This window comes from Heptranchias perlo, chromosome 4, assembly GCF_035084215.1.
Source record: "Heptranchias perlo isolate sHepPer1 chromosome 4, sHepPer1.hap1, whole genome shotgun sequence".
Lineage (NCBI taxonomy): Eukaryota > Metazoa > Chordata > Chondrichthyes > Hexanchiformes > Hexanchidae > Heptranchias > Heptranchias perlo.
In genome coordinates this window covers 94,331,416-94,351,883 of record NC_090328.1, presented here as the reverse complement: position 1 = coordinate 94,351,883, position 20,468 = coordinate 94,331,416, and the positions used below count along the sequence as shown (strand labels likewise).

Sequence of the window (20,468 nt, the reverse complement as noted above, 5' to 3'; positions counted from 1 at the left end):
ATTCATCTTAGCTATCCTGTCATTCCTAATCTGACTAATCCGTGGCACTGGTAGCAATCCTGAGATTACTACCTTTGAGGTCCTACTCTTTAGTTTAACTCCTAACTCACTAAATTCAGCTTGTAGGACCTCATCCTGTTTTTTACCTATATCGTTGGTGCCTATATGCACCACGACAACTGGCTGTTCACCCTCCCCCTCCAGAATGTCCTGCAGCCGCTCCGAGACATCCTTGACCCTTGCACCAGGGAGGCAACATACCATCCTGGAGTCTCGGTTGCGTCCGCAGAAACGCCTGTCTATTCCCCTTACAATCGAGTCCCCTATCACTATAGCTCTGCCACTCTTTTTCCTGCCCTCCTGTGCAGCAGAGCCAGCCACGGTGCCATGAACCTGGCCACTGCCACCTTCCCCTGGTGAGCCATCTCCCCCAACAGTATCCAAAACGGTATACCTGTTTTGGAGGGAGATGACCGCAGGGGACCCCTGCACTGCCTTCCTACTCTTCCTCTGTCTGTTGGTCACCCATTCACTATCTCCCTCAGTAATTTTTATCTGCGGTGTGACCAACTCACTGAACGTGCTATCCACGACTTTCTCAGCATCGCGGATGCTCCAAAGTGAATCCATCCGCAGCTCCAGAGCCGTCAAGCGGTCAAACAATAGCTGCAGCTGGACACACTTCCCGCAGGTGAAGGAATCAGGGATACAGGAAGGAGCCCTGAATTCCCACATCCCACAAGAGGAACATGACACGGCCCTGGGATCTCCTGCCATGACTTAACCCTTAAATTAGCTTAAGAACAACTCCAAAGTCAAGAGGAAAAAAAAGGAAAGAAAAACTACTTACCACTAACTTTAAGGAGTTTACTCCTTTAAATTGTTCTCAATTTAGAGAATGTTAATTACACGAGGGACCTTGATTGACTAAAAAATAAACGCTACTTCCTATAAGACCTGCAGACCTTCCCTTTCTTTTTACTTCAGTTACTGTCGATAAGTAGAAATACTCACCTGAACCTACTCACCAATCAGGTGCCTCCCCTGTGTCGCGTCCCGATCTGATTCCTGACGTCACTTCGAACTCGGTCGCAGCTCCGCTCGGCTCGGCTCCTTTCAGCGCTCTGAAATCCCGCCTTTTATCGGACGCTCCCTCCGCTCGGCTCGGCTCCTCTCAGCGCTCTGAAATCCCGCCTTTTATCGGACGCTCCCTCCGCTCGGCTCGGCTCCTCTCAGCTGTTCTCAGCGCTCTGAAATCCCGCCTTTTATCGGACGCTCCCTCCGCTCGGCTCGGCTCCTCTCAGCTGTTCTCAGCGCTCTGAAATCCCGCCTTTTATCGGACGCTCCCTCCGCTCGGCTCGGCTCCTCTCAGCTGTTCTCAGCGCTCTGAAATCCCGCCTTTTCTCGGACGCTCCCTCCGCTCGGCTAGGCTCCTCTCAGCTGTTCTCAGACGTCTTCTATTTATGATCCCTACTGTTGGGTTTCCCCATCAAACCTGTTCATAATTTTAAAAACCTTTTATTAGGTCACCTCTTTTCAAGAGAAAAGAGCCCCAGCCTGTTCAGTCAGCTATGAAATTAAATATTGCTGTGGCTGCTATATTCCATTTATTGTTCTCATTTTGAGAACTAACTAAATCAATGCATCTTTCCTTGGACTAGAAACATATTGTTCTTAGAATGCATCAAAGACTACTTCCATGAGGTGTTCTCCACTTTGACCATATTGCTTTTATCTTAGTTGATCGTGGGATAGTTAAAATCACCCTTTGTCATTGCACTGTTGCTCTGGATAAACCTAGATTTCATCAGCATGGTTTAATGGTCTGTAATGCATACCAAAAATTTTACCATTTCCCCTTCTGTGAACTATATGGATTCTGTTTCAACATAACTTATCAGTCAGCCTTGGCTTTGTGGTAGTACCTGAGTCAGAAGGTTGCAGGTTCAAAACTTACTCCAGTGACCCGAGCATATAAATTAGCTGACAATTCAGTGCTGCACTGTCTTTCAGGTATTAAATTGAGGCCCCCATCTGCCCTTCTAGGTGATGTAAAAGATCTCATTGGAATTATTTCAAGATCAGGGAAGTTCTCCCAGTGTCCCAGCCAACATTTATTCTTCAACCAACATCTAAAAAACACGATTACATAGAATTTACAGCACAGAAACAGGCCATTCAGCCCAACGGGTCTGGCGCTGTTTATGCTCCATGTGAGCCTCCTCCCACCCTACTTCATCTAACCTTATCAGCATATCATTCTATTCCTTTCTCCCTCGTGCATCTGCTAGTCGCCTCAACAACTCTATGGTAGCAAGTTCCACATTCTAACCACTATCTGGGTAAAGAGGTTTCTCCTGAATGCCTTATTGAATTTATTAGTTTGGACTCCCCACTATGGTGGCAGTAACACGTTCTGGTATTGCCATTGACAGGATGTGGGAGCACAATGCTCATCCAACCCCTTTGTCCGCAATGTGTAATTTTCTCCAGTGTACTGTAGAGTAATTCAAGTTCTCTGAAATGTGTAATTTGATCCAGTCATTGTCAGGCAGACTACAGAGTTCAGACAAGGCACAGTGCTAACACTACTTTTCAGAGAACAGACATGAGAAATAGGAGCAAGAGTAGGCCATATGACTCTTGTGCCTGCTTCGCCATTCAATCAGATCATGATTGATCTTCAACCTCAACTGCATCTGTTAACATCAAGTCCAGAAAACGCACAGTGGTAACACTGCCATGTTCAGATAGGAAGGTGTGAGACCATGGAGGGATTGCAACATAAGGATGAGAATTTTAAAATCAAGGTGTTGGTGGATCAGTAGCCAATATCGGTCAGCGAGTACAGGGGTGATGAGTGAACAAGACTTGCTGCGAGTTGGGATACGTACAGCAGAGTTTTGGATGAGCTCAAGTATATTGAGGGTGGAAGATGGGAGGCCAACCAGGAGAGCGTTGGAATAGTCAAGTCTAGAGGTAACAAAGGCATAGATGAGGGTTTCAGCAGCAGATAAGCTGACGCAGGGATGGCGACGCAAGATGTTACAGAGGTGGAATTAGGCGGCATTGATGACGGAGCAGATATGTGGTCGGAAGCTCATCTCAGGATCAAATAGGACGCCAAGATTGCAAACGGTCTGGTTCAGCCTGAGACAGTGGCCAAGGGGGAGGGATGGAGTCAATGGCTAGGAAACGGAGTTTGTGGCAGGGACCAAAGAGAATGGCTTCAGTCTTCCCAATATTTAGTTGGAGGAAATTTTTGCTGATCCAGTATTGGATTTCGGACAAGCAGTGTGACAAATCAGAGACAGTGGAGGGTCAAGGGTGGTGAGGTCGAGCTGGGTGTCTTCAGCATACATGTGGAACCTGACATGTTTTTGGATGATGTCTCCGAGGTGCAGCATGTAGGTAAGAATTAGGAGGGGGCCAAGGATAGATCCTTGGGGGACTCCAGAGGTAATGGTGCACGAGCCAGAAGAGAAGCCATTGCAGGTGATTCTCTGGCTATGACTGGATACATAAGAATGGAACCAGGCGAGCGCAGTCCCACCCAGCTGGATGATGGAGGAGAGGCGTTGGAGGAGGATGGTGTGGTCAACCTTGTCAAAGGCTGCAGACAGGTCAAGAAGGATGAGGAGGGACAGTTTACCATGGTCACAGTCACATAGGATGTCATTTGTGACTTTGATAAGGGCCGTTTCAGTATAATGGCAGGGACGGAAACCTGACTGGAGGGATTCAAACATGTGGGAAAGATGGGCATGGATTTGGGAAGCGACAACACTTTCAAGGACTTTGGAGAGGAAAAGGAGGTTGGTGATGGGGTGGTAGTTTGCAAGGACAGAGGGATCAAGGGTGGGTTTTTTGAGGGGGTTGATGACGGCAGATTTAAAGGGGAGGGGGACAGTACCTGAGGAAAGGGAACCGTTAACAATATCAGCTAACATGGGGGCCAGGAAGGGAAGTTGGGTGGTCAGCAGTCTGGTAGGAATAGGGTCAAGGGAGCAAGAGGTGGGTCTCATGGGCAAGATGAGCTCGGAGAGGACATGAGGGGAGATGGGAGAGAAACTAGAGAAAGTTGCAAGTTCAGGGCTAGGGCAGGGGGGTGGGGTAGGGCCAGTTTGGCTTAGTGGGCTTGGGGAGGGGAGGGAAGTGGCAGGGGCAGCTGAACGGATGGTCTCAATCTTAATGACAAAGAAGTCCATGAGCTCCTTGCATTTGTTGTTGGAGGTGAGGGCGGAGGAGGCAGGTGAGAGGGGTTTAAGATGATGGTTTGTAGTGAAGAGAAGCTGAGGGTTATCTTTGCCTTCCAGGATGATCCTGGAATAGTGAGCAGTTTTGGCAGAAGCGAGCAGGGCCTGATAGTGCTTTATGTGGTCCAACCAGATCTGGCAATGAACGGCTAAACCAGTTGTCCACTATAAATATTCAAGTCTGCGTTCCTTGAACTTAAAGGAGCAGAGATGAGGGCCGTACCAGGGGAAACGACCAGGGTGAGAGAGAGTAATGGTTTTAATGGGGACAGGGACATTAAAGGTGGAGGTGAGGGTGTGATTGAGCAGATCGGTAGCTGCAGAAAAGTTGTGGCGAATGGAGGCTAGATAGTTGGGAATTTGAAAGTGCCATTGTAAATTACTTGGATGAGAGTTTTTTCCAGGGGCAGACACAGAAGGAAGTGGGGTTGCGAGGGGCAAGGAGGATGTAGGTGGAGAGGGATACACGGAAGTGATCAGAGATAGCCTTATCCGCAATTGACACGATGGGGGTAGAGGGGCCACATGATGGCAAGGCTGAGGGAGTGGCCATGAATATGGGTAGGCGAATTTATATGTAGGGAAAGATTAAGGGAGGATAGTGAACTCAGAGAGAGAGCATGATGAGTTGAGATGGAGATTGAAATCATCCAAGATGAGAAGTTGCTCAGTGCAGAGGCTGAGGGAGGAAAGCAGTGAAGATATCTCGGTGAGAAACTTGGCATGGGGCTTGGGTGGGTGGTAGAGTACGAGGATTTTAAAGGAGACGTCAGAAGGGTGGAACAAGGTGAGATGCTCAAAAGGAGGAGAAAGTGCCAGAGGAGTAGGGGAAGAGACCAAGGTATGATTTGGTGATAAGGGCCACACCACCACCGCTGTGGGGCAAGTGGTGGCAGATATGGTCAGGTGGGGAGGCTTCATTAAGAGGGAAGGTATCATCACCAGTGAGCCAAGTTTCCGTCAAGGCCATGATGTCGATGCAATAATCCACAATAAGCTCACGGATGGCAAGGGCGTTGTTCGCAAGTGAACGGACATTCTGGAGGGAGATGCGGAGAGGGGCAGTGATAGCTGATCCGCTGGCAGAGTCCACAGGGTCAGCACTGGGAAGGGTGAGTGGGATGGGAAGGAGATTGGCAAGATTAATGCTGGGCAAGAAAGTCGGTGATAGTAGGATGGGGCAGTTGGGGTTGCTGCTCGTAAGGAGGCAATGACAAGTGCTTCGTTGGACCCCTTGGAGGATGCCAAGAGAGGCACCAAGGGAAGCTGTAGGCGTCATAGAATCATAGAGAATCATAGAAGTTTACAACATGGAAACAGGCCCTTCGGCCTAACATGTCCATGTCGCCCAGTTTATACCACTAAGCTAGTCCCAATTGCCTGCACTTGGCCCATATCCCTCTATACCCATCTTACCCATGTAACTGTCCAAATGCTTTTTAAAAGACAAAATTGTACCCGTCTCTACTACTGCCTCCGGTAGCTCGTTCCAAACACTCACCACCCTTTAAGTGAAAAAATTGCCCCTCTGGACCCTTTTGTATCTCTCCCCTCTCACCTTAAATCTATGTCCCCTCGTTATAGACTCCCCTACCTTTAGGAAAAGATTTTGACTATCTACCTTATCTATGCCCCTCATTATTTTATAGACTTCTATAAGATCACCCCTAAACCTCCTACTCTCCAGGGAAAAAAGTCCCAGTCTATCTAACCTCTCCCTATAAGTCAAACCATCAAGTCCCGGTAGCATCCTAGTAAATCTTTTCTGCACTCTTTCTAGTTTAATAATATCCTTTCTATAGTAGGGTGACCAGAACTGTACACAGTACTCCAAGTGTGGCCTTACTAATGTCCTGTACAACTTCAACAAGACATCCCAACTCCTGTATTCAATGTTCTGACCAATGAAACCAAGCATGCCGAATGCCTTCTTCACCACCCTATCCACCTGTGACTCCACTTTCAAGGAGCTATGAACCTGTACTCCTAGATCTCTTTGTTCTATAACTCTCCCCAACGCCCTACCATTAACGGAGTAGGTCCTGGTCTGATTCGATCTACCAAAATGCATCACCTCACATTTATCTAAATTAAACTCCATCTGCCATTCATCGGCCCACTGGCCCAATTTATCAAGATCCCGTTGCAATCCTAGATAACCTTCTTCACTGTCCACAATGCCACCAATCTTGGTGTCATCTGCAAACTTACTAACCATTCCTCCTAAATTCTCATCCAAATCATTAATATAAATAACAAATAACAGCGGACCCAGCACCGATCCCTGAGGCACACCGCTGGTCACAGGCCTCCAGTCTGAAAAACAACCCTCTACAACCACCCTCTGTCTTCTGTCGTCAAGCCAATTTTGTATCCAATTGGCTACCTCACCTTGGATCCCATGAGATTTAACCTTACGTAACAGCCTACCATGTGGTACCTTGTCAAAGGCTTTGCTAAAGTCCATGTAGACCACGTCTACTGCACAGCCCTCATCTATCTTCTTGGTTACCCCTTCAAAAAACTCAATCAAATTCGTGAGACATGATTTTCCTCTCACAAAACCATGCTGACTGTTCCTAATCAGTCCCTGCCTCTCCAAATGCCTGTAGATCCTGTCTCTCAGAATACCCTCTAACAACTTACCCACTACAGATGTCAGGCTCACCGGTCTGTAGTTCCCAGGCTTTTCCCTGCCGCCCTTCTTAAACAAAGGCACAACATTTGCTACCCTCCAATCTTCAGGCACCTCACCTGTAGCTGTCGATGATTCAAATATCTCTGCTAGGGGACCCGCAATTTCCTCCCTAACCTCCCATAATGTCCTGGGATACATTTCATCAGGTCCCGGAGATTTATCTACCTTGATGCGCGTTAAGACTTCCAGCACCTCCCTCTCTGTAATATGTACACTCCTCAAGACATCACTATTTATTTCCCCAAGTTCCCTAACATCCATGCCTTTCTCAACCGTAAATACCGATGTGAAATATTCATTTAGGATCTCACCCATCTCTTGTGGTTCCGCACATAGATGACCTTGTTGATCCTTAAGAGGCCCTACTCTCTCCCTAGTTACTCTTTTGCCCTTTATGTACTTGTAGAAGCTCTTTGGATTCTCCTTTGCCTTATCTGCCAAAGCAATCTCATGTCCCCTTTTTGCCCTCCTGATTTCTCTCTTAACTCTACTCTGGCAATCTCTATACTCTTCAAGGGATCCACTTGATCCCAGCTGCCTATGCATGTCATATGCCTCCTTCTTCTTTTTGACTAGGGCCTCAATCTCCCGAGTCATCCAAGGTTCCCTACTTCTACCAGCCTTGCCCATCACTTTATAAGGAATGTGCTTACCCTGAACCCTGGTTAACACACTTTTGAAAGCCTCCCACTTACCAGACGTCCCTTTGCCTGCCAACAGACTCTCCCAATCAACTTCTGAAAATTCCTGTCTAATACCATCAAAATTGGCCTTTCCCCAATTTAGAATTTTAACTTTTGGGCCAGACCTATCATTCTCCATAGCTATCTTAAAACTAATGGAATTATGATCACTGGTCCCAAAGTGATCCCTCACTAACACTTCTGTCACCTGCCCTTCCTTATTTCCCAAGAGGAGGTCAAGTTTTGCCCCCTCTCTAGTCGGGCCATCCATATACTGAATGAGAAATTCCTCCTGAATACACTCAACAAATTTCTCTCCATCCAAGCCCCTAATGCTATGGCTGTCCCAGTCAATGTTGGGAAAGTTAAAGTCCCCTACTATTACCACCCTATTTTTCTTGCAGCTGTCTGTAATCTCCTTACATATTTGCTCCTCAATTTCCCGTTGACTATTTGGGGGTCTGTCGTACAATCCTATCAAAGTGATCTCTCCCTTCTTATTTTTCAGTTCTACCCATATAGACTCAGTGGGCGAACCCTCGGATATATCCCCTCTCACTACTGCCGTGATGTTCTCCCTAATCAAGAACGCAACTCCCCCTCCTCTCTTACCTCCTGCTCTATCTTTCCTATAGCATCTGTACCCTGGAACATTGAGCTGCCAGTCCTGCCCCTCCCTTAGCCATGTTTCAGTAATAGCTATAACATCCCAGTCCCATGTACCCATCCATGCCCTGAGTTCATCTGCCTTGCCCATCAGACTTCTTGCATTGAAATAAATGCAGTTTAATCTAGACTTCCCTTGGTCTTTGCCCTGCTTTCTCAGACCATCTGTCCGGTCATGTTTTGTACACTCTCCCTTACTGCTTAGCTAAGGAGTCAAGCCTGGGACATCGGCAGGAGAGTCGGAAGGTCGAGGACTGCTGAAGGGGATTTGGGGGGGGCAGAGTTAGAGAGGGGAAAAATAAAGAGGCATGACTGCAGGAGAGGGGGGCCCTGGCGGGGTAAAGAGAAAAGAGAGATAGAAGTGATGGGCTCGGGTACGGAGCGGCAGCTAAAAGGCGCACGCGAATGGATCCAGGGAAACTCAAGTTACATAGGCGTGATTACATAGCAAGATTAGGATAGATATGTCCTGGTAACAAACAGGAAATAGAGAGGAGACAATAGGAGGGAGTCCAAAGTTAGTCAGAGGTCCCGTGGTGGGATAAGATTGATGTAGATAGGGTGGAGTTTGCACGGAGCATCGACGAACTGATGTCCCGGTTCAGAGACAGGTGTGGAGGGCAAGCCAATAGGTTGGCTCCAATTTCATGTGCTCTGATTTTTGTTAACAGTCTCTTACGTGGAAGCTTGTTGAACGCTATCAGCATACACGCCCCTGTCTGCTGCAGGAGTGAGGCCTCTGCATTGAGCAGCCTCCCACCTCACATTGACTCTGAAAACACTCCACACCAGGCCAACCCAGCAGTTGACTTGTGGGCCCCTTGAAATATGCAGCCCCATGAACAGAAACTGCAAGATCATGCAGGGGATGAGGCTGTAACTGTTTCTCCGTGAGGCTGAATTTGACAAATCCACAGCATTGATATTGGTTTAGTGAAGCGCATTTCATTCAACGAGAACTGGTGACATAATTGGAAGTGACGTCTCTAGAGGAATCGCAGCTTTTTAGCTCACGTCATCAGGTGGCCTGGCCCAGCAGGATGACGTCACGTGTTGATTGAAAACCAGAAGTACGCAGTGTCACAAATCACTCTGGGAGAGAGCTGCGATGATTGATGGGGCATTGTGTGTCGGTCATGGATTGTTTTCAAGTTTATTGGGTAGAAAGTGGGGGTGGGGATATCTTTTACATTACAAAATGAATCGTGACACTGCGTTCGACCACGTCAGTTGCTGTATATGCCGGGCTTTCCAAGAAATGAACTTGCTGCTGTTTATACTCAAGAGTGTGATCCAGGTCTAACCTGGGGGCTGTGGAAGAGAGAAAAAAAAACAAGATCCATCTCCCCGTCTGGCCCACGTTCTCCCTCTCGTACCCCCCTTAGATCTGGATCACACCCCAACCCCCCCGCACTGGGTTCGATTGCACGTGGGCTAATGCCTGGCAGTAGTCACAGCATTCTCTTTTCTAAAGAAACCCAGCCTGTTCAGCCTTTCCTGACACCTTAGTTCTGCTATCATAGGGTACTTGTAAATCTTTTTTTGGACTTTCACCAGTACCTCGATATCCTTTTTGTAAGACTGCAACTGTGCACAGTACCCTTAATTATAGTCTAACCCACGTTCTATATAAGTAAAACACAACTTCTCTGGCTTTTCAATTCTATCCCACTAGACAAACCCCAGTGCTTTGTTTGCATTTTCATGGCCTTGTTAACCTGTGTTGCTACTTTTAATGTTTTTTGTATCTCTACCCAATTTAGAGGTGCCTACTATCTCATGGGTCAGCTGGAAATTGTTTGAACACTTGATTAACTTTATTACATAGTAACTTGATTACATCAGACACAGAGAAAACAAGTGAATGGTCACTCAATTGTGGGTTGTATTTGGAGGAGCTTATTGTTGACAAGCCTCCACTCCAGAGGTGCGGTTCAAAATGAAAGATTTTTAAAGCTAATTAGTTCAAGTTAGTGACTCAGCTCCACCACGATTGCTCCAACCTCACCTTTCGCCTGGAATCTTCATTACTGCTCTCTACCTCAGATTCATGCTTCGCCGCAGGCTTACAGATTGCCTCTAAAGCAATGACCTGGCTTCAAAAGAAACATATGCTACTTTACAGCAGTATCCATCAAAATACTTGGAATCTTCTCGACAAGCTTGAGCTAACCGTGAGTATATAACTTTTGCTATGGGGTTAGTCTAAGATAGACATTTGATTTTCAAAAGGTTATGCATTTTGGGAATTCAGGTGTTGTTTTATTGTTAAAGCTATTCTAAATCATGCATAAACCCAAGATGCTGTTTAATTATAAAGTCAATTTTTAAAAATGTATAACAATGGCTTTATAAAGAAAACAATGGTTTATACCTGAAGTTTCTTTTTCCTAAAGAGCCTATTAAATTAAATATAAAATTCAACATGTGGAGATAAAAAGACATTTCCCCAAATTGAAGTGTAAAATCACTTTGCATCTTTTGCTCCTACAGAAAAATATTGAAAATTCTTAAAGGAATATTTTCTCCCTCCACTGATTTGTCAATAAATGGGCAATAGCGCCAGTAAAATGAGGAAGACCCACCAATAATCTATCTTTTCGCAAGGCAAATGACAGCGGTTGATCAACAGTGCAGTTTAAACCTTCATTCTCAATATGCAAATGATGAAACAAAGCAGAGAGTTTCAACATAAAACTTTTTATTTTGTCTATCCCACCAACATTTTTACTTTTGGCTAGATTCAGATTTGGATGTGGAGGCCCTCAGTGAAGAAAGACGACGTCTCTTTGCGATCTGCTCCTGGCGTTTTTCCTTAGCCTCCTGTAAACAAATTCAAATTGGTCAGATTTCTAACAGTCCTAAAGCACCCTACTCAATATATTATTACTGTTTACCTAGGCAACTCTGAACAAATGTTTAATTAATAACAACAATATCCATTTATGTAGTGTGTATGATGTAGAAAAATGTCCCATGGTGCTTCAGAAGCCAAAGGGAAAAAATAGGCGCAGTTGCAGAATGAGATGTTAGGAGGGCTGGCCAAAAGCTTGGTCAAAGAGATAACTGTTCAGGTAGGTTTAAATTTGTAAGAATTTCAGAGCTTAAGGTCAGAGATTATAAGAATGGAGTGTATGAGGAGGGCAGAGGAAGATGGAGACAGGGAGGGGGCAGTGATTTAAACACAGGGTTGAACATTTCAAATTGAAGTCATTTTGGGACTTGGAGCCAACGTAGGTCAGCAGGGACAGGATGATAGGTGAGCAGGACTTGGTAATGGACGGGATACAAGCAGCAGAGTTTTGGATAAGCTGGAGTTTAAAGAAGGCAGAGGAAAGCACTGGAATAGTTAACTCTGAATATGACAACAGTGCATGAGTGAGGGTTTATGCAGCAGATCCCACTCAATTTCAGTGTCGTGGAAGAGAATCCCGCTCCAAGTATAACTCTTCAGGACCAAATGTTAACATTCCCAGGGCACCTCATAGAACTTTAGTGTAACCAAAAGGTGGAAGCAAACCAGACATAACAAACTAACCTTCATTCTCTTGGCCAGAAGCTTGGCGTACTCTGCTGCAGCTTCCTTGTTCTTTTGGGTACGATGTTTCTTCAGGGCAATACGCCTACGTTTGTGCTGCAGAACTCGGGGAGTTACCAGACGCTGAATCTTGGGAGCTTTGGTTCTAGCCTTCTTACCTGGGAATTACAGACAGCCCAAAAAAGCACATAAAAACAAAATTCTAACAGAAAGATGCGTTCTTAAACATTCACAAAACAGAATTCCCACTGAGCTGCTAACAAGCCTTGCAGTCAGTCAGCTTCTCTGGTCTCAAAAAGACAACCCTTGTATTTTGCACACTTTAGTTCAACTCCATCGACAATACCAAGTTTCTGATCTCAACTGCTACTGGTGCGTGGCTGATTAAAACAAGATTCCAAAACACCACAGCAATATTTTAAAGAAACATCACCGTTTTTGCAAGCCTTGTCTGGGATATACCTTCAACTGCAAACACTGTTCCAGAATATGCAGGAAAAATTCATGAAACAACTTAATACCCACCTTCCTTGCTCAGAGGTCTCCTCACAACGTACTGGCGTACATCGTCCTCCTTGGACAGGTTGAACAGTTTGCGGATCTTGCTAGCCCTCTTAGGTCCAAGACGACGGGGCACAGTATTGTCCGTCAGACCAGGGATGTCCTTCTCACCTATTCAGAAAGGAAGCTGTACTGTCAAAACACATTCCTATATAAAGCTGTGATGCAGTCACCTCACCACTGGTATAGACATTCTATATGCATTGAAATCTATTTTTCTCCTTTCTTGCCAATTTCCCATATCTCCTGAAGACTCCTTTCACACGGGTCCTCCAGCATCCTGCTCAATCAGCAATTCTTCATGCAAGTGTGAACATTGCACGTTAAACTACTGGACTATGTAGGCACGATCAAAGCTGATCTTGCCCTCACCAGGTGTCTGTATAACCATACTTGCAGCATATATAACTGGATAGCAGAAAGTAGTGGGATCCTGGCCAAATTCCCCCCCATCATCCTGATTGAGATCAGCTAACCTGGCAAACTGGAGCTTCAACCTTTGAGGATATAACCAGTAGACTAGATAAGGGGGAACCAGTGGATGTGGTGTATTTGGATTTTCAGAAGGCTTTCGATAAAGGTCCCACCCAGGAGGTTGGTGAACAAAGTTAGAGCACATGGAATTGGGGGTAATATACTGGCATGGATTGAGAATTGGTTAACAGACAGAAAACAGAGAGTAGGAATAAATGGGTCTTTTTCAGGTTGGCAGGCTGTGACTAGTGGGTAACCGCAGGGATCAGTGCTTGGATCCCAGCTATTCACAGTGTGTATCAATGATTTCGATGAGGGGACCAAATGTAATATTTCCAAGTTTGCTGATGATACAAAACTAGGTGGGAATGTGAGTTGTGAGGAGGATGCAAAGAGGCTTCAAGGGGATATAGACAGGCCAAGTGAGTGAGCAAAAACATGGCAGATGGAATATAATGTGGAAAAATGTGACATTATCCACTTTGGTAGGAAAAACAGAAATGTAGAGTATTTTTTAAATGGTGAGAGATTGGGAAACATTGATGTTCAAAGGGACCTGGGTGTCCTTGTACACGAGTCACTGAAAGCTAACATGCAGGTGCAGCAAGCAATTAGGAAGGCAAATGGTATGTTGGCCTTTATTACAAGAGGATTTGAGTACAGGGGTAAAGATGTCTTACTGCAATTATATAGGGCCTTGGTGTGACCGCACATGGAGTATTGTGTACAGTTTTGGTCTCCTTACCCAAGAAAGGATATACTTGCCATAGAGGGAGTGCAACGAAGGTTCACCAGACTGATTCCTGGGATGGCGGGATTGTCGTATGAGGAGAGATTGAGTAGACTAGGCCTGTACTCTCTAGAGTTTAGAAGAATGAAAGGTGATCTCATTGAAACATACAAAATTCTTACAGGACTCGACAGGGTAGATGTAGGAAGGATGTTTCCCCTGGCTGGGGAGTCCAGATCCAGGGGTCACAGTCTCAGAATAAGGGGTAGGCTATTTAGGACTGAGATGTGGAGAAATTTCTTCACTCGGAGGGTGGTGAATCTTTGGAATTCTCTACCCCAGAGGGCTGTGGAGGCTCAGTCATTCAAACAGAGATCGATAGATTTCTAGATATTAAAGGCATCAAGGGATATGGGGATAGTGCAGGAAAATTGAGTTGAGGTAGAAGATCAACCATGATCTTGTTGAATGGTGGAGCAGGCTCAAGGGCATGATGGCTTACTCCTATTTCTTATGTTCTTATGAGCCATACAGGCCATTTACTCAATTGAGCCATCAAGGAGTCACTAAAGTCATCCAATTCTAACTGGCAGTAACAACAGGGATTGTAGCATTTAACATATCTTTGTAGTACAAGCTACTGCTATGAAAAAATTGTTTATGGCTTAGGTTATAATACCAACTACATTGCTCAGGATAACATAAGCTGCGTAAATCAACATACAACCTAAACCACCCTGTGTTTATAGGCAGGGAGAATAAAACAAAGACACAACCAGCACAACCCCACCCAAAAACAAAAATCACCAAGATATTACACTGGCTGGTTATAATACAAACCAATGTTAGATTGGCTTTGATACTGCTAGCCATCTGGCCAACCATGGGGCAGTACAAGTTTCTGATACTTCAGCACCAATTTAAACTAGAGTTTGCCTTCACATTGTCTGATTCAACAACAAGTTGAACACTCCTAATATAACTGAGCACCTCCATTAGTCCATTCAGCACTATCGTTCTAAGCCAGGCTCCCAGCATCTCCAACTGGAAATCGCACGTGCAAATATAAGGTGAAGTCAGATTAGCCTTGGCGATGCTGTCCCCACTTGTTTGTAATTTAGAAGCCTAGACGAAGGGCCAAAGCCCATCCTGCAGAATACGATCGAGGTTCAAAACAGCAAAATAAAGGATGAAATAAGCAAGGTAGCAGCCAGCGTGCATTTGAAAAGTCTGAAACCTGTAGCAGGAAATATCACAGGAAAAATGAATTGAGGATTGAATCACTATTTGAATAGTCAGGATGCTGTAAGTGTATAGAATAGAATCATAGAATGGTTACAGCAGAGATGGCAGCCATTCGAACCCATGCCGGCTCTTTATAAGAGCAATCCAGCTATTCTTATGTTCTTATAAAGGGAATTAGGGGTTATGGGGAGCGGGCAGGAAATTGGACATGAAGCTGAGTTCGGATCGGTCAATGCCCTGTGGGTGGCGGAGAGGTCCCAGGGGCTATGTGGCCGGGTCCTGCTCCGACTTCTTGTGTTCTTTAGATTTGTGGTTGGGATCAGATCAGCCATGATCTTATTGAATGGCGGAGCAGGCTCGAGGGGCCGATTGGCCTACTCCTGCTCCAATTTCTTATGTTCTTATTCCCATTCCCCCGCTATAGAATCATAGGACGGAGGTGTATTTGTAACCATAAATTCAGGATCACTGACCATAGTAACAGACAGACAGAGAAGCCTTTTCTAGTATCCTACCTAAAAGCCCGATATCTCAGGTAAGAGCCGTATTCAAGCCTTGAACAGATTTGGGATTTAGGCAGGGGGAAAAAGGTGGAAGAGGAAAAAAAAGTTACGAGAAAACAGGAAAATAGGCCGCATGGAAAGAGTTTTTACAACGCATCTGAGGTTAGGGATAGTAGAAGTTGGACAGTAGGCCTAAGCTAAGTGGTGATAACTGTTGGGTTGGATTTGAGAGACAAGAGTACCTTTGAAAATTGAAACAAACAAGACAAAGATAATGAAGTATTTCAGCCACTTCATTGTGAGAAATGGAGATTCTGTGCACCAATGGCAAACATTAAAAGGTACCAGCGAACGAGCCATCATCATAGCTTTGGTGAATGACTTTATGATGATTAGCTGTTTAGAAATGCAAAATACTAAGACTTGAGAGAACCTAGCAAATAATTTACCAGTGTGTAGTTCCATAGGTGTGTAATATAGTCAATAAGAGCATGAGGGGGGCAGCCATGCCAAAAACCATACCGGCAATCATGGATTAGGCTGCAACTTTGAAAGTGATGGATAATACAAGAGGTAACCATAGCTTTGGAAAGTACTGACCCATAGGAAAATAGCAGTACAGTCCCCACCACTTAAAATGTCCACGTTTAAAACAGGTAGTCACTTATATTGGCCAATTTTAAAGTTGCCGGTTATAGTGTTTACATCTGGCAGAAACAGCTGTGCTTACTCATTAGCTCGCACCTTATTGCAGCAGGCTATTTTTTGTTAGATTTCTCTCCTTTTTAATGTTTCAGCTACAAGTATCTTTAGCACATGCTACAGCATGAATTTTAACTGTCCTCTCTCTGGAGGTACAGTCTCATTTGCTCTGCAGTTGTATGTGGAGCAAGCCAGCCCGTGTGTGCTCGGTTACAGTCCTTTGCTAAAGATATCCACGCCATGGCTCAATGCAGTAGTATACAAAACCCACTGCGTCACTGAGAAGTTTCCAAAAAAATGTATGGCACTGCAACTGAAATTATTTTATTAATGCTACTGCGTTATACTGGCCATCGCGTATAACTGGCAAATCGTATTTGCATGAATGCGTCTGCAATATGCAGTGGGGACTGTAGCTGGAAGGACGACAGGGGTCACCCTTTTTTAGGGATAGGATGATCATGAGAAACATATCGAATTAGTAGGAAAACTGAACTGGGATTGAGAGAGAATGAAGAGGCTGCAGAAAAGAGGTTGTTTGGTGCCACACATCTTAAAGATGCAAACCGAATCATGTCTTATTGGTGACTATAGAGCAGCGGATCTGATAGACCCAGTGAGGATAAAACTTGATAGAACAGAATGGAGCAATGCAGAGTGGGTCTTTACAAAGATCAGAATTGGAGAACATAGCGTCAATTTCTCTTTCGGAAAGTTAGCCGCAGTAACACTGGGACAAGAGGAGTCGGGGGGGGGGGGGGGGGGGGGGGGGAATTGCAACCACTGGGGCACCTGTATATCCAAGTTAATACTTTCAAGAGGGGGGAAAAGTGCTATATCAATGCATCTAATTTCTCAGATAGCCCCACACACCAGCAAAATGCCACATCACACAAAGCTTTTACAGGATTTACGTCATGTCACCTGCAAGCAATCGGGCAGCAGGATAGCTATGCAAGTTACTCAGCCCCCAAGTGTTGAGAGACAGCGTCTGCAAGAACCACAAAGGCTCAAAGATTTTTACTCAATTTACCCAACAGACTTTCTGGTCTGTATGGCTTACTGACGCATCAGACAGAATCGATAGACATTGCCCAGTACAAATTATTTCAGATTTTAAAAAGGGTAGAATATCAAACGGTTAAATCTTTTTATTGTAAGGAAATAGACTTAGCAAAACTTTGGTATAGTACAGTGCCGGTAGCAAATTCAACATTCACAATTGCAAGAGATAATCTCTTCAATCAACAGTATAAACTGACTGCTACTTTCACTCACCTTTCTTAATAATAACCAAATTCAGGACACTGAGGTTGGCATCAACGATGCACCCACGGACAGATTTTCTTTTGCGCTCACCGGTCCTCCTGGGGCGATAGCAGGAATGCCCTTTGCTGAGCAGCAGGCGGACACGGCCATTGGTCAAGATACCCTGTTTCATGGGGAAGCCCTGCTTGTCATTGCCACCACTGATACGTACAACGTATCCCTGAAAAAAATCCAGAATTAGAAAACTGAACTGGTAGCTTACAGCTACATTGGCTTAATAATAATTTAATATTCCTGTACTTTTGTTGACATCAAGATGCATGACAGAATTACAATTTGGAACAGCCACTGTATCCACAAGACACAAAACCGATATTCATTTATCATTCTTACCCCTCCGTCCCACAAATCAGAGAATTGTACGCTACACTGATCTCAATGGCAGACTTACAGACAACAGTTTGAACAGTTTTGGGTGGACATTCACACAGCAACCTTGTCAAATCATATTGGATTAGTAATTATACAATCAGAACCATCTTCTCACTGATGCTGTGCCATTCCACAATTGAATCCTGATAAGTAGTTAGTTTACCATAAATCACAAACTAACAAATAACAGCCACAGAACACAAACAACACAGCTACATTTTACTGCATTCCAAGTTGACGCCTAAAGACCCCTACATCAGAACTGTTGGTGACTTTGTTTCTGACTGCTGTACCTTCCCCAAAAGCTACAGACAGTCTGAGAACAAAAAAGCACATCGATGACCAGTAGAGAGAGGTTTGTCTCGCTACCAGCTGGAAGACATGCCAGCCTGTCTTGAGAGGTACCAAGAAAATCCACCTCTGACGTTAGGTCTGGAGACGGCAAGGCCAACTGAAAAGAGTCATGACTGCTACTGGCAGCACCACTGTAAAGTAAAAACAACGCTTGAAACACTTGTAATGTCGTAAATCTTTGAAATAAGAAATCCTAAACATAATATGGACAACGTACTGTCAAAAAGCGGCCCCTCTGAATGCTTTTGATAAATACATTAATTCCACAGCCAACATGTTCAACACACAAAGTTCCAACACGTTGCTAAGATTTACCTTCCATTCGTCTCCAAGGCAATCAGCAGTAACCTCGGTGGCCATGCGCTTTTCATAGAAAGTACGCAGTTTTCGCTCATCATCCACTTCGATGAGCTTCTGGCAGCCAGTGGCCGGGAAAGAAATGTTGAGCTAGAAAAAGGGCAACGGCAACAAGTCGGTTCAGTTGGTGGAAAATGTGACCACCGCCCCCAACAACAACACAAGACCCAGCCGGCCCAGAGCGGGGCCGTCAACACACCAGATCCCGCGGGTCTCCATCAACGACCAGCCGCGGGCCGCCACATGGACCCGACCCCGACCTCACCGCGCACTCTGGCCGATCGATCGATCGATCGATCTAGGGGGGGGGGGGGGGGATCAGACCAGTGACGGGCCGGTCGAGTTCTCCCAGACCGGGCCCGGCGCCGCCTTCCCCCTGATGCAGGCACGAGTCCGAGTCGGAGGCCAGGCCAGGCCGCTCTGGGACTACGTGTTAAGTTTGCCCCGCCGCACAGAGCCCGCCTCAGACACACACGCACACCATTTAACCGAGGCCTGGGGCCTAAGCAGCTTCCTCCTCCGGACCGGCGGCTCCGGCTCCCTCCATAATCCGCCGCCATCCGCGCCGCAACAGGCGGTGGGGGGGCTGACTCAGCGCCGCGGCCGGTTGTAAGGGCGATGGGGGTGTAAGGAGCACGGGTATGGGAAGGCGACCCGCCGCTGCTCACCTTCATCCTCGATCAAAACCAGCGCCGCCTCCCTCCGCCACCGGGGGCAAAAAAAAGAGGCCGGGCTTCGGTTCCGCGGAGTCACATCAACACCAGCTCTCGCGAGAGCTGACTGAGAGCGCGGAGGGCGGGGGGGGCGGGGGGGGCGGCAGAGCCCAGAGTGACTGACCCCGGGGGTCGGCAGAGCCCAGAGTGACTGACCCCGGGGGGAGGAGGGTCGGCAGAGCCCAGAGTGACTGACCCCGGGGGGAGGGGGGTCGGCAGAGCCCAGAGTGACTGACCCCGGGGGGAGGGGGGTCGGCAGAGCCCAGAGTGACTGACCCCGGGGGGAGGGGGGTCGGCAGAGCCCAGAGTGACTGACCCCGGGGGGAGGGGGGTCGGCAGAGCCCAGAGTGACTGACCCCGGGGGGAGGGGGGTCGGCAGAGCCCAGAGTGACTGACCCCGGGGGGAGGGGGGTCGGCAGAGCCCAGAGTGACTGACCCCGGGGGGAGGAGGGTCGGCAGAGCCCAGAGTGACTGACCCCGGGGGGAGGGGGTCGGCAGAGCTCAGGGTGACTGACCCCGGGGGGAGAGGGTCCGGCAGAGCCCAGAGTGACTGATCCCGGGGGTCGGCAGAGCCCAGAGTGACTGATCCCGGGGGTCGGCAGAGCCCAGAGTGACTGACCCCGGGGGGGGGAGAGGGTCGGCAGAGCCCAGAGTGACTGACCCCGGGGGGAGAGGGTCGGCAGAGCCCAGAGTGACTGATCCCGGGGGGAGGGGGTCGGCAGAGCTCAGGGTGACTGACCCCGGGGGGAGAGGGTCCGGCAGAGCCCAGAGTGACTGATCCCGGGGGTCGGCAGAGCCCAGAGTGACTGATCCCGGGGGTCGGCAGAGCCCAGAGTGACTGACCCCGGGGGGGGGAGAGGGTCGGCAGAGCCCAGAGTGACTGACCCTGGGGGGAGGGGGTCGGCAGAGCCCAGAGTGACTGATCCCGGGGGGAGGGGGTCGGCAGAGCCCAGAGTGACTGACCCCGGGGGGAGAGGGTCGGCAGAGCCTAGAGTGACTGACCCCGGGGGGAGAGGGTCGGCAGAGCCCAGAGTGACTGACCCCGGGGGTCGGCAGAGCCCAGAGTGACTGACCCCGGGGGGAGAGGGTCGGCAGAGCTCAGAGTGACTGACCCCGGGGGGGAGGGGGTCGGCAGAGCCCAGAGTGACTGACCCCGGGGGGAGGGGGTCGGCAGAGCCCAGAGTGACTGACCCCGGGGGGAGGGGGTCGGCAGAGCCCAGAGTGACTGACCCCGGGGGGAGGGGGTCGGCAGAGCCCAGAGTGACTGACCCCGGGGGGAGAGGGTCG

At 47.4% G+C, this 20,468-nt stretch overlaps 1 protein-coding gene across 1 annotated transcript; it reads right to left on the bottom strand.

Annotated features, from left to right (window-relative positions):
* Positions 1-10,987: 10,987 nt before the first annotated feature.
* Positions 10,988-19,244, bottom strand: rps6 (ribosomal protein S6). The gene is made up of 6 exons (XM_067983314.1): positions 19,137-19,244; positions 18,427-18,558; positions 17,335-17,545; positions 12,367-12,513; positions 11,842-11,999; positions 10,988-11,126 (listed from the first exon to the last, which is right to left on the bottom strand). Exons 1-6 carry the CDS (start codon positions 19,140-19,142, stop codon positions 11,031-11,033), a joined length of 750 nt encoding a protein of 249 aa, XP_067839415.1. The 5' UTR covers positions 19,143-19,244; the 3' UTR covers positions 10,988-11,030.
* Positions 19,245-20,468: the final 1,224 nt, after the last annotated feature.

Excerpts from the sequence above, each read along its gene's own strand:
- rps6 (XM_067983314.1), bottom strand. Across the intron at positions 12,000-12,366 it reads GAGACCTCTGAGCAAGGAAG|GTAAGAAGGCTAGAACCAAA; the intron begins GTGGGTATTAAG and ends TGTAATTCCCAG. Across the intron at positions 11,127-11,841 it reads TTCTGGCCAAGAGAATGAAG|GAGGCTAAGGAAAAACGCCA; the intron begins GTTAGTTTGTTA and ends ATTTGTTTACAG.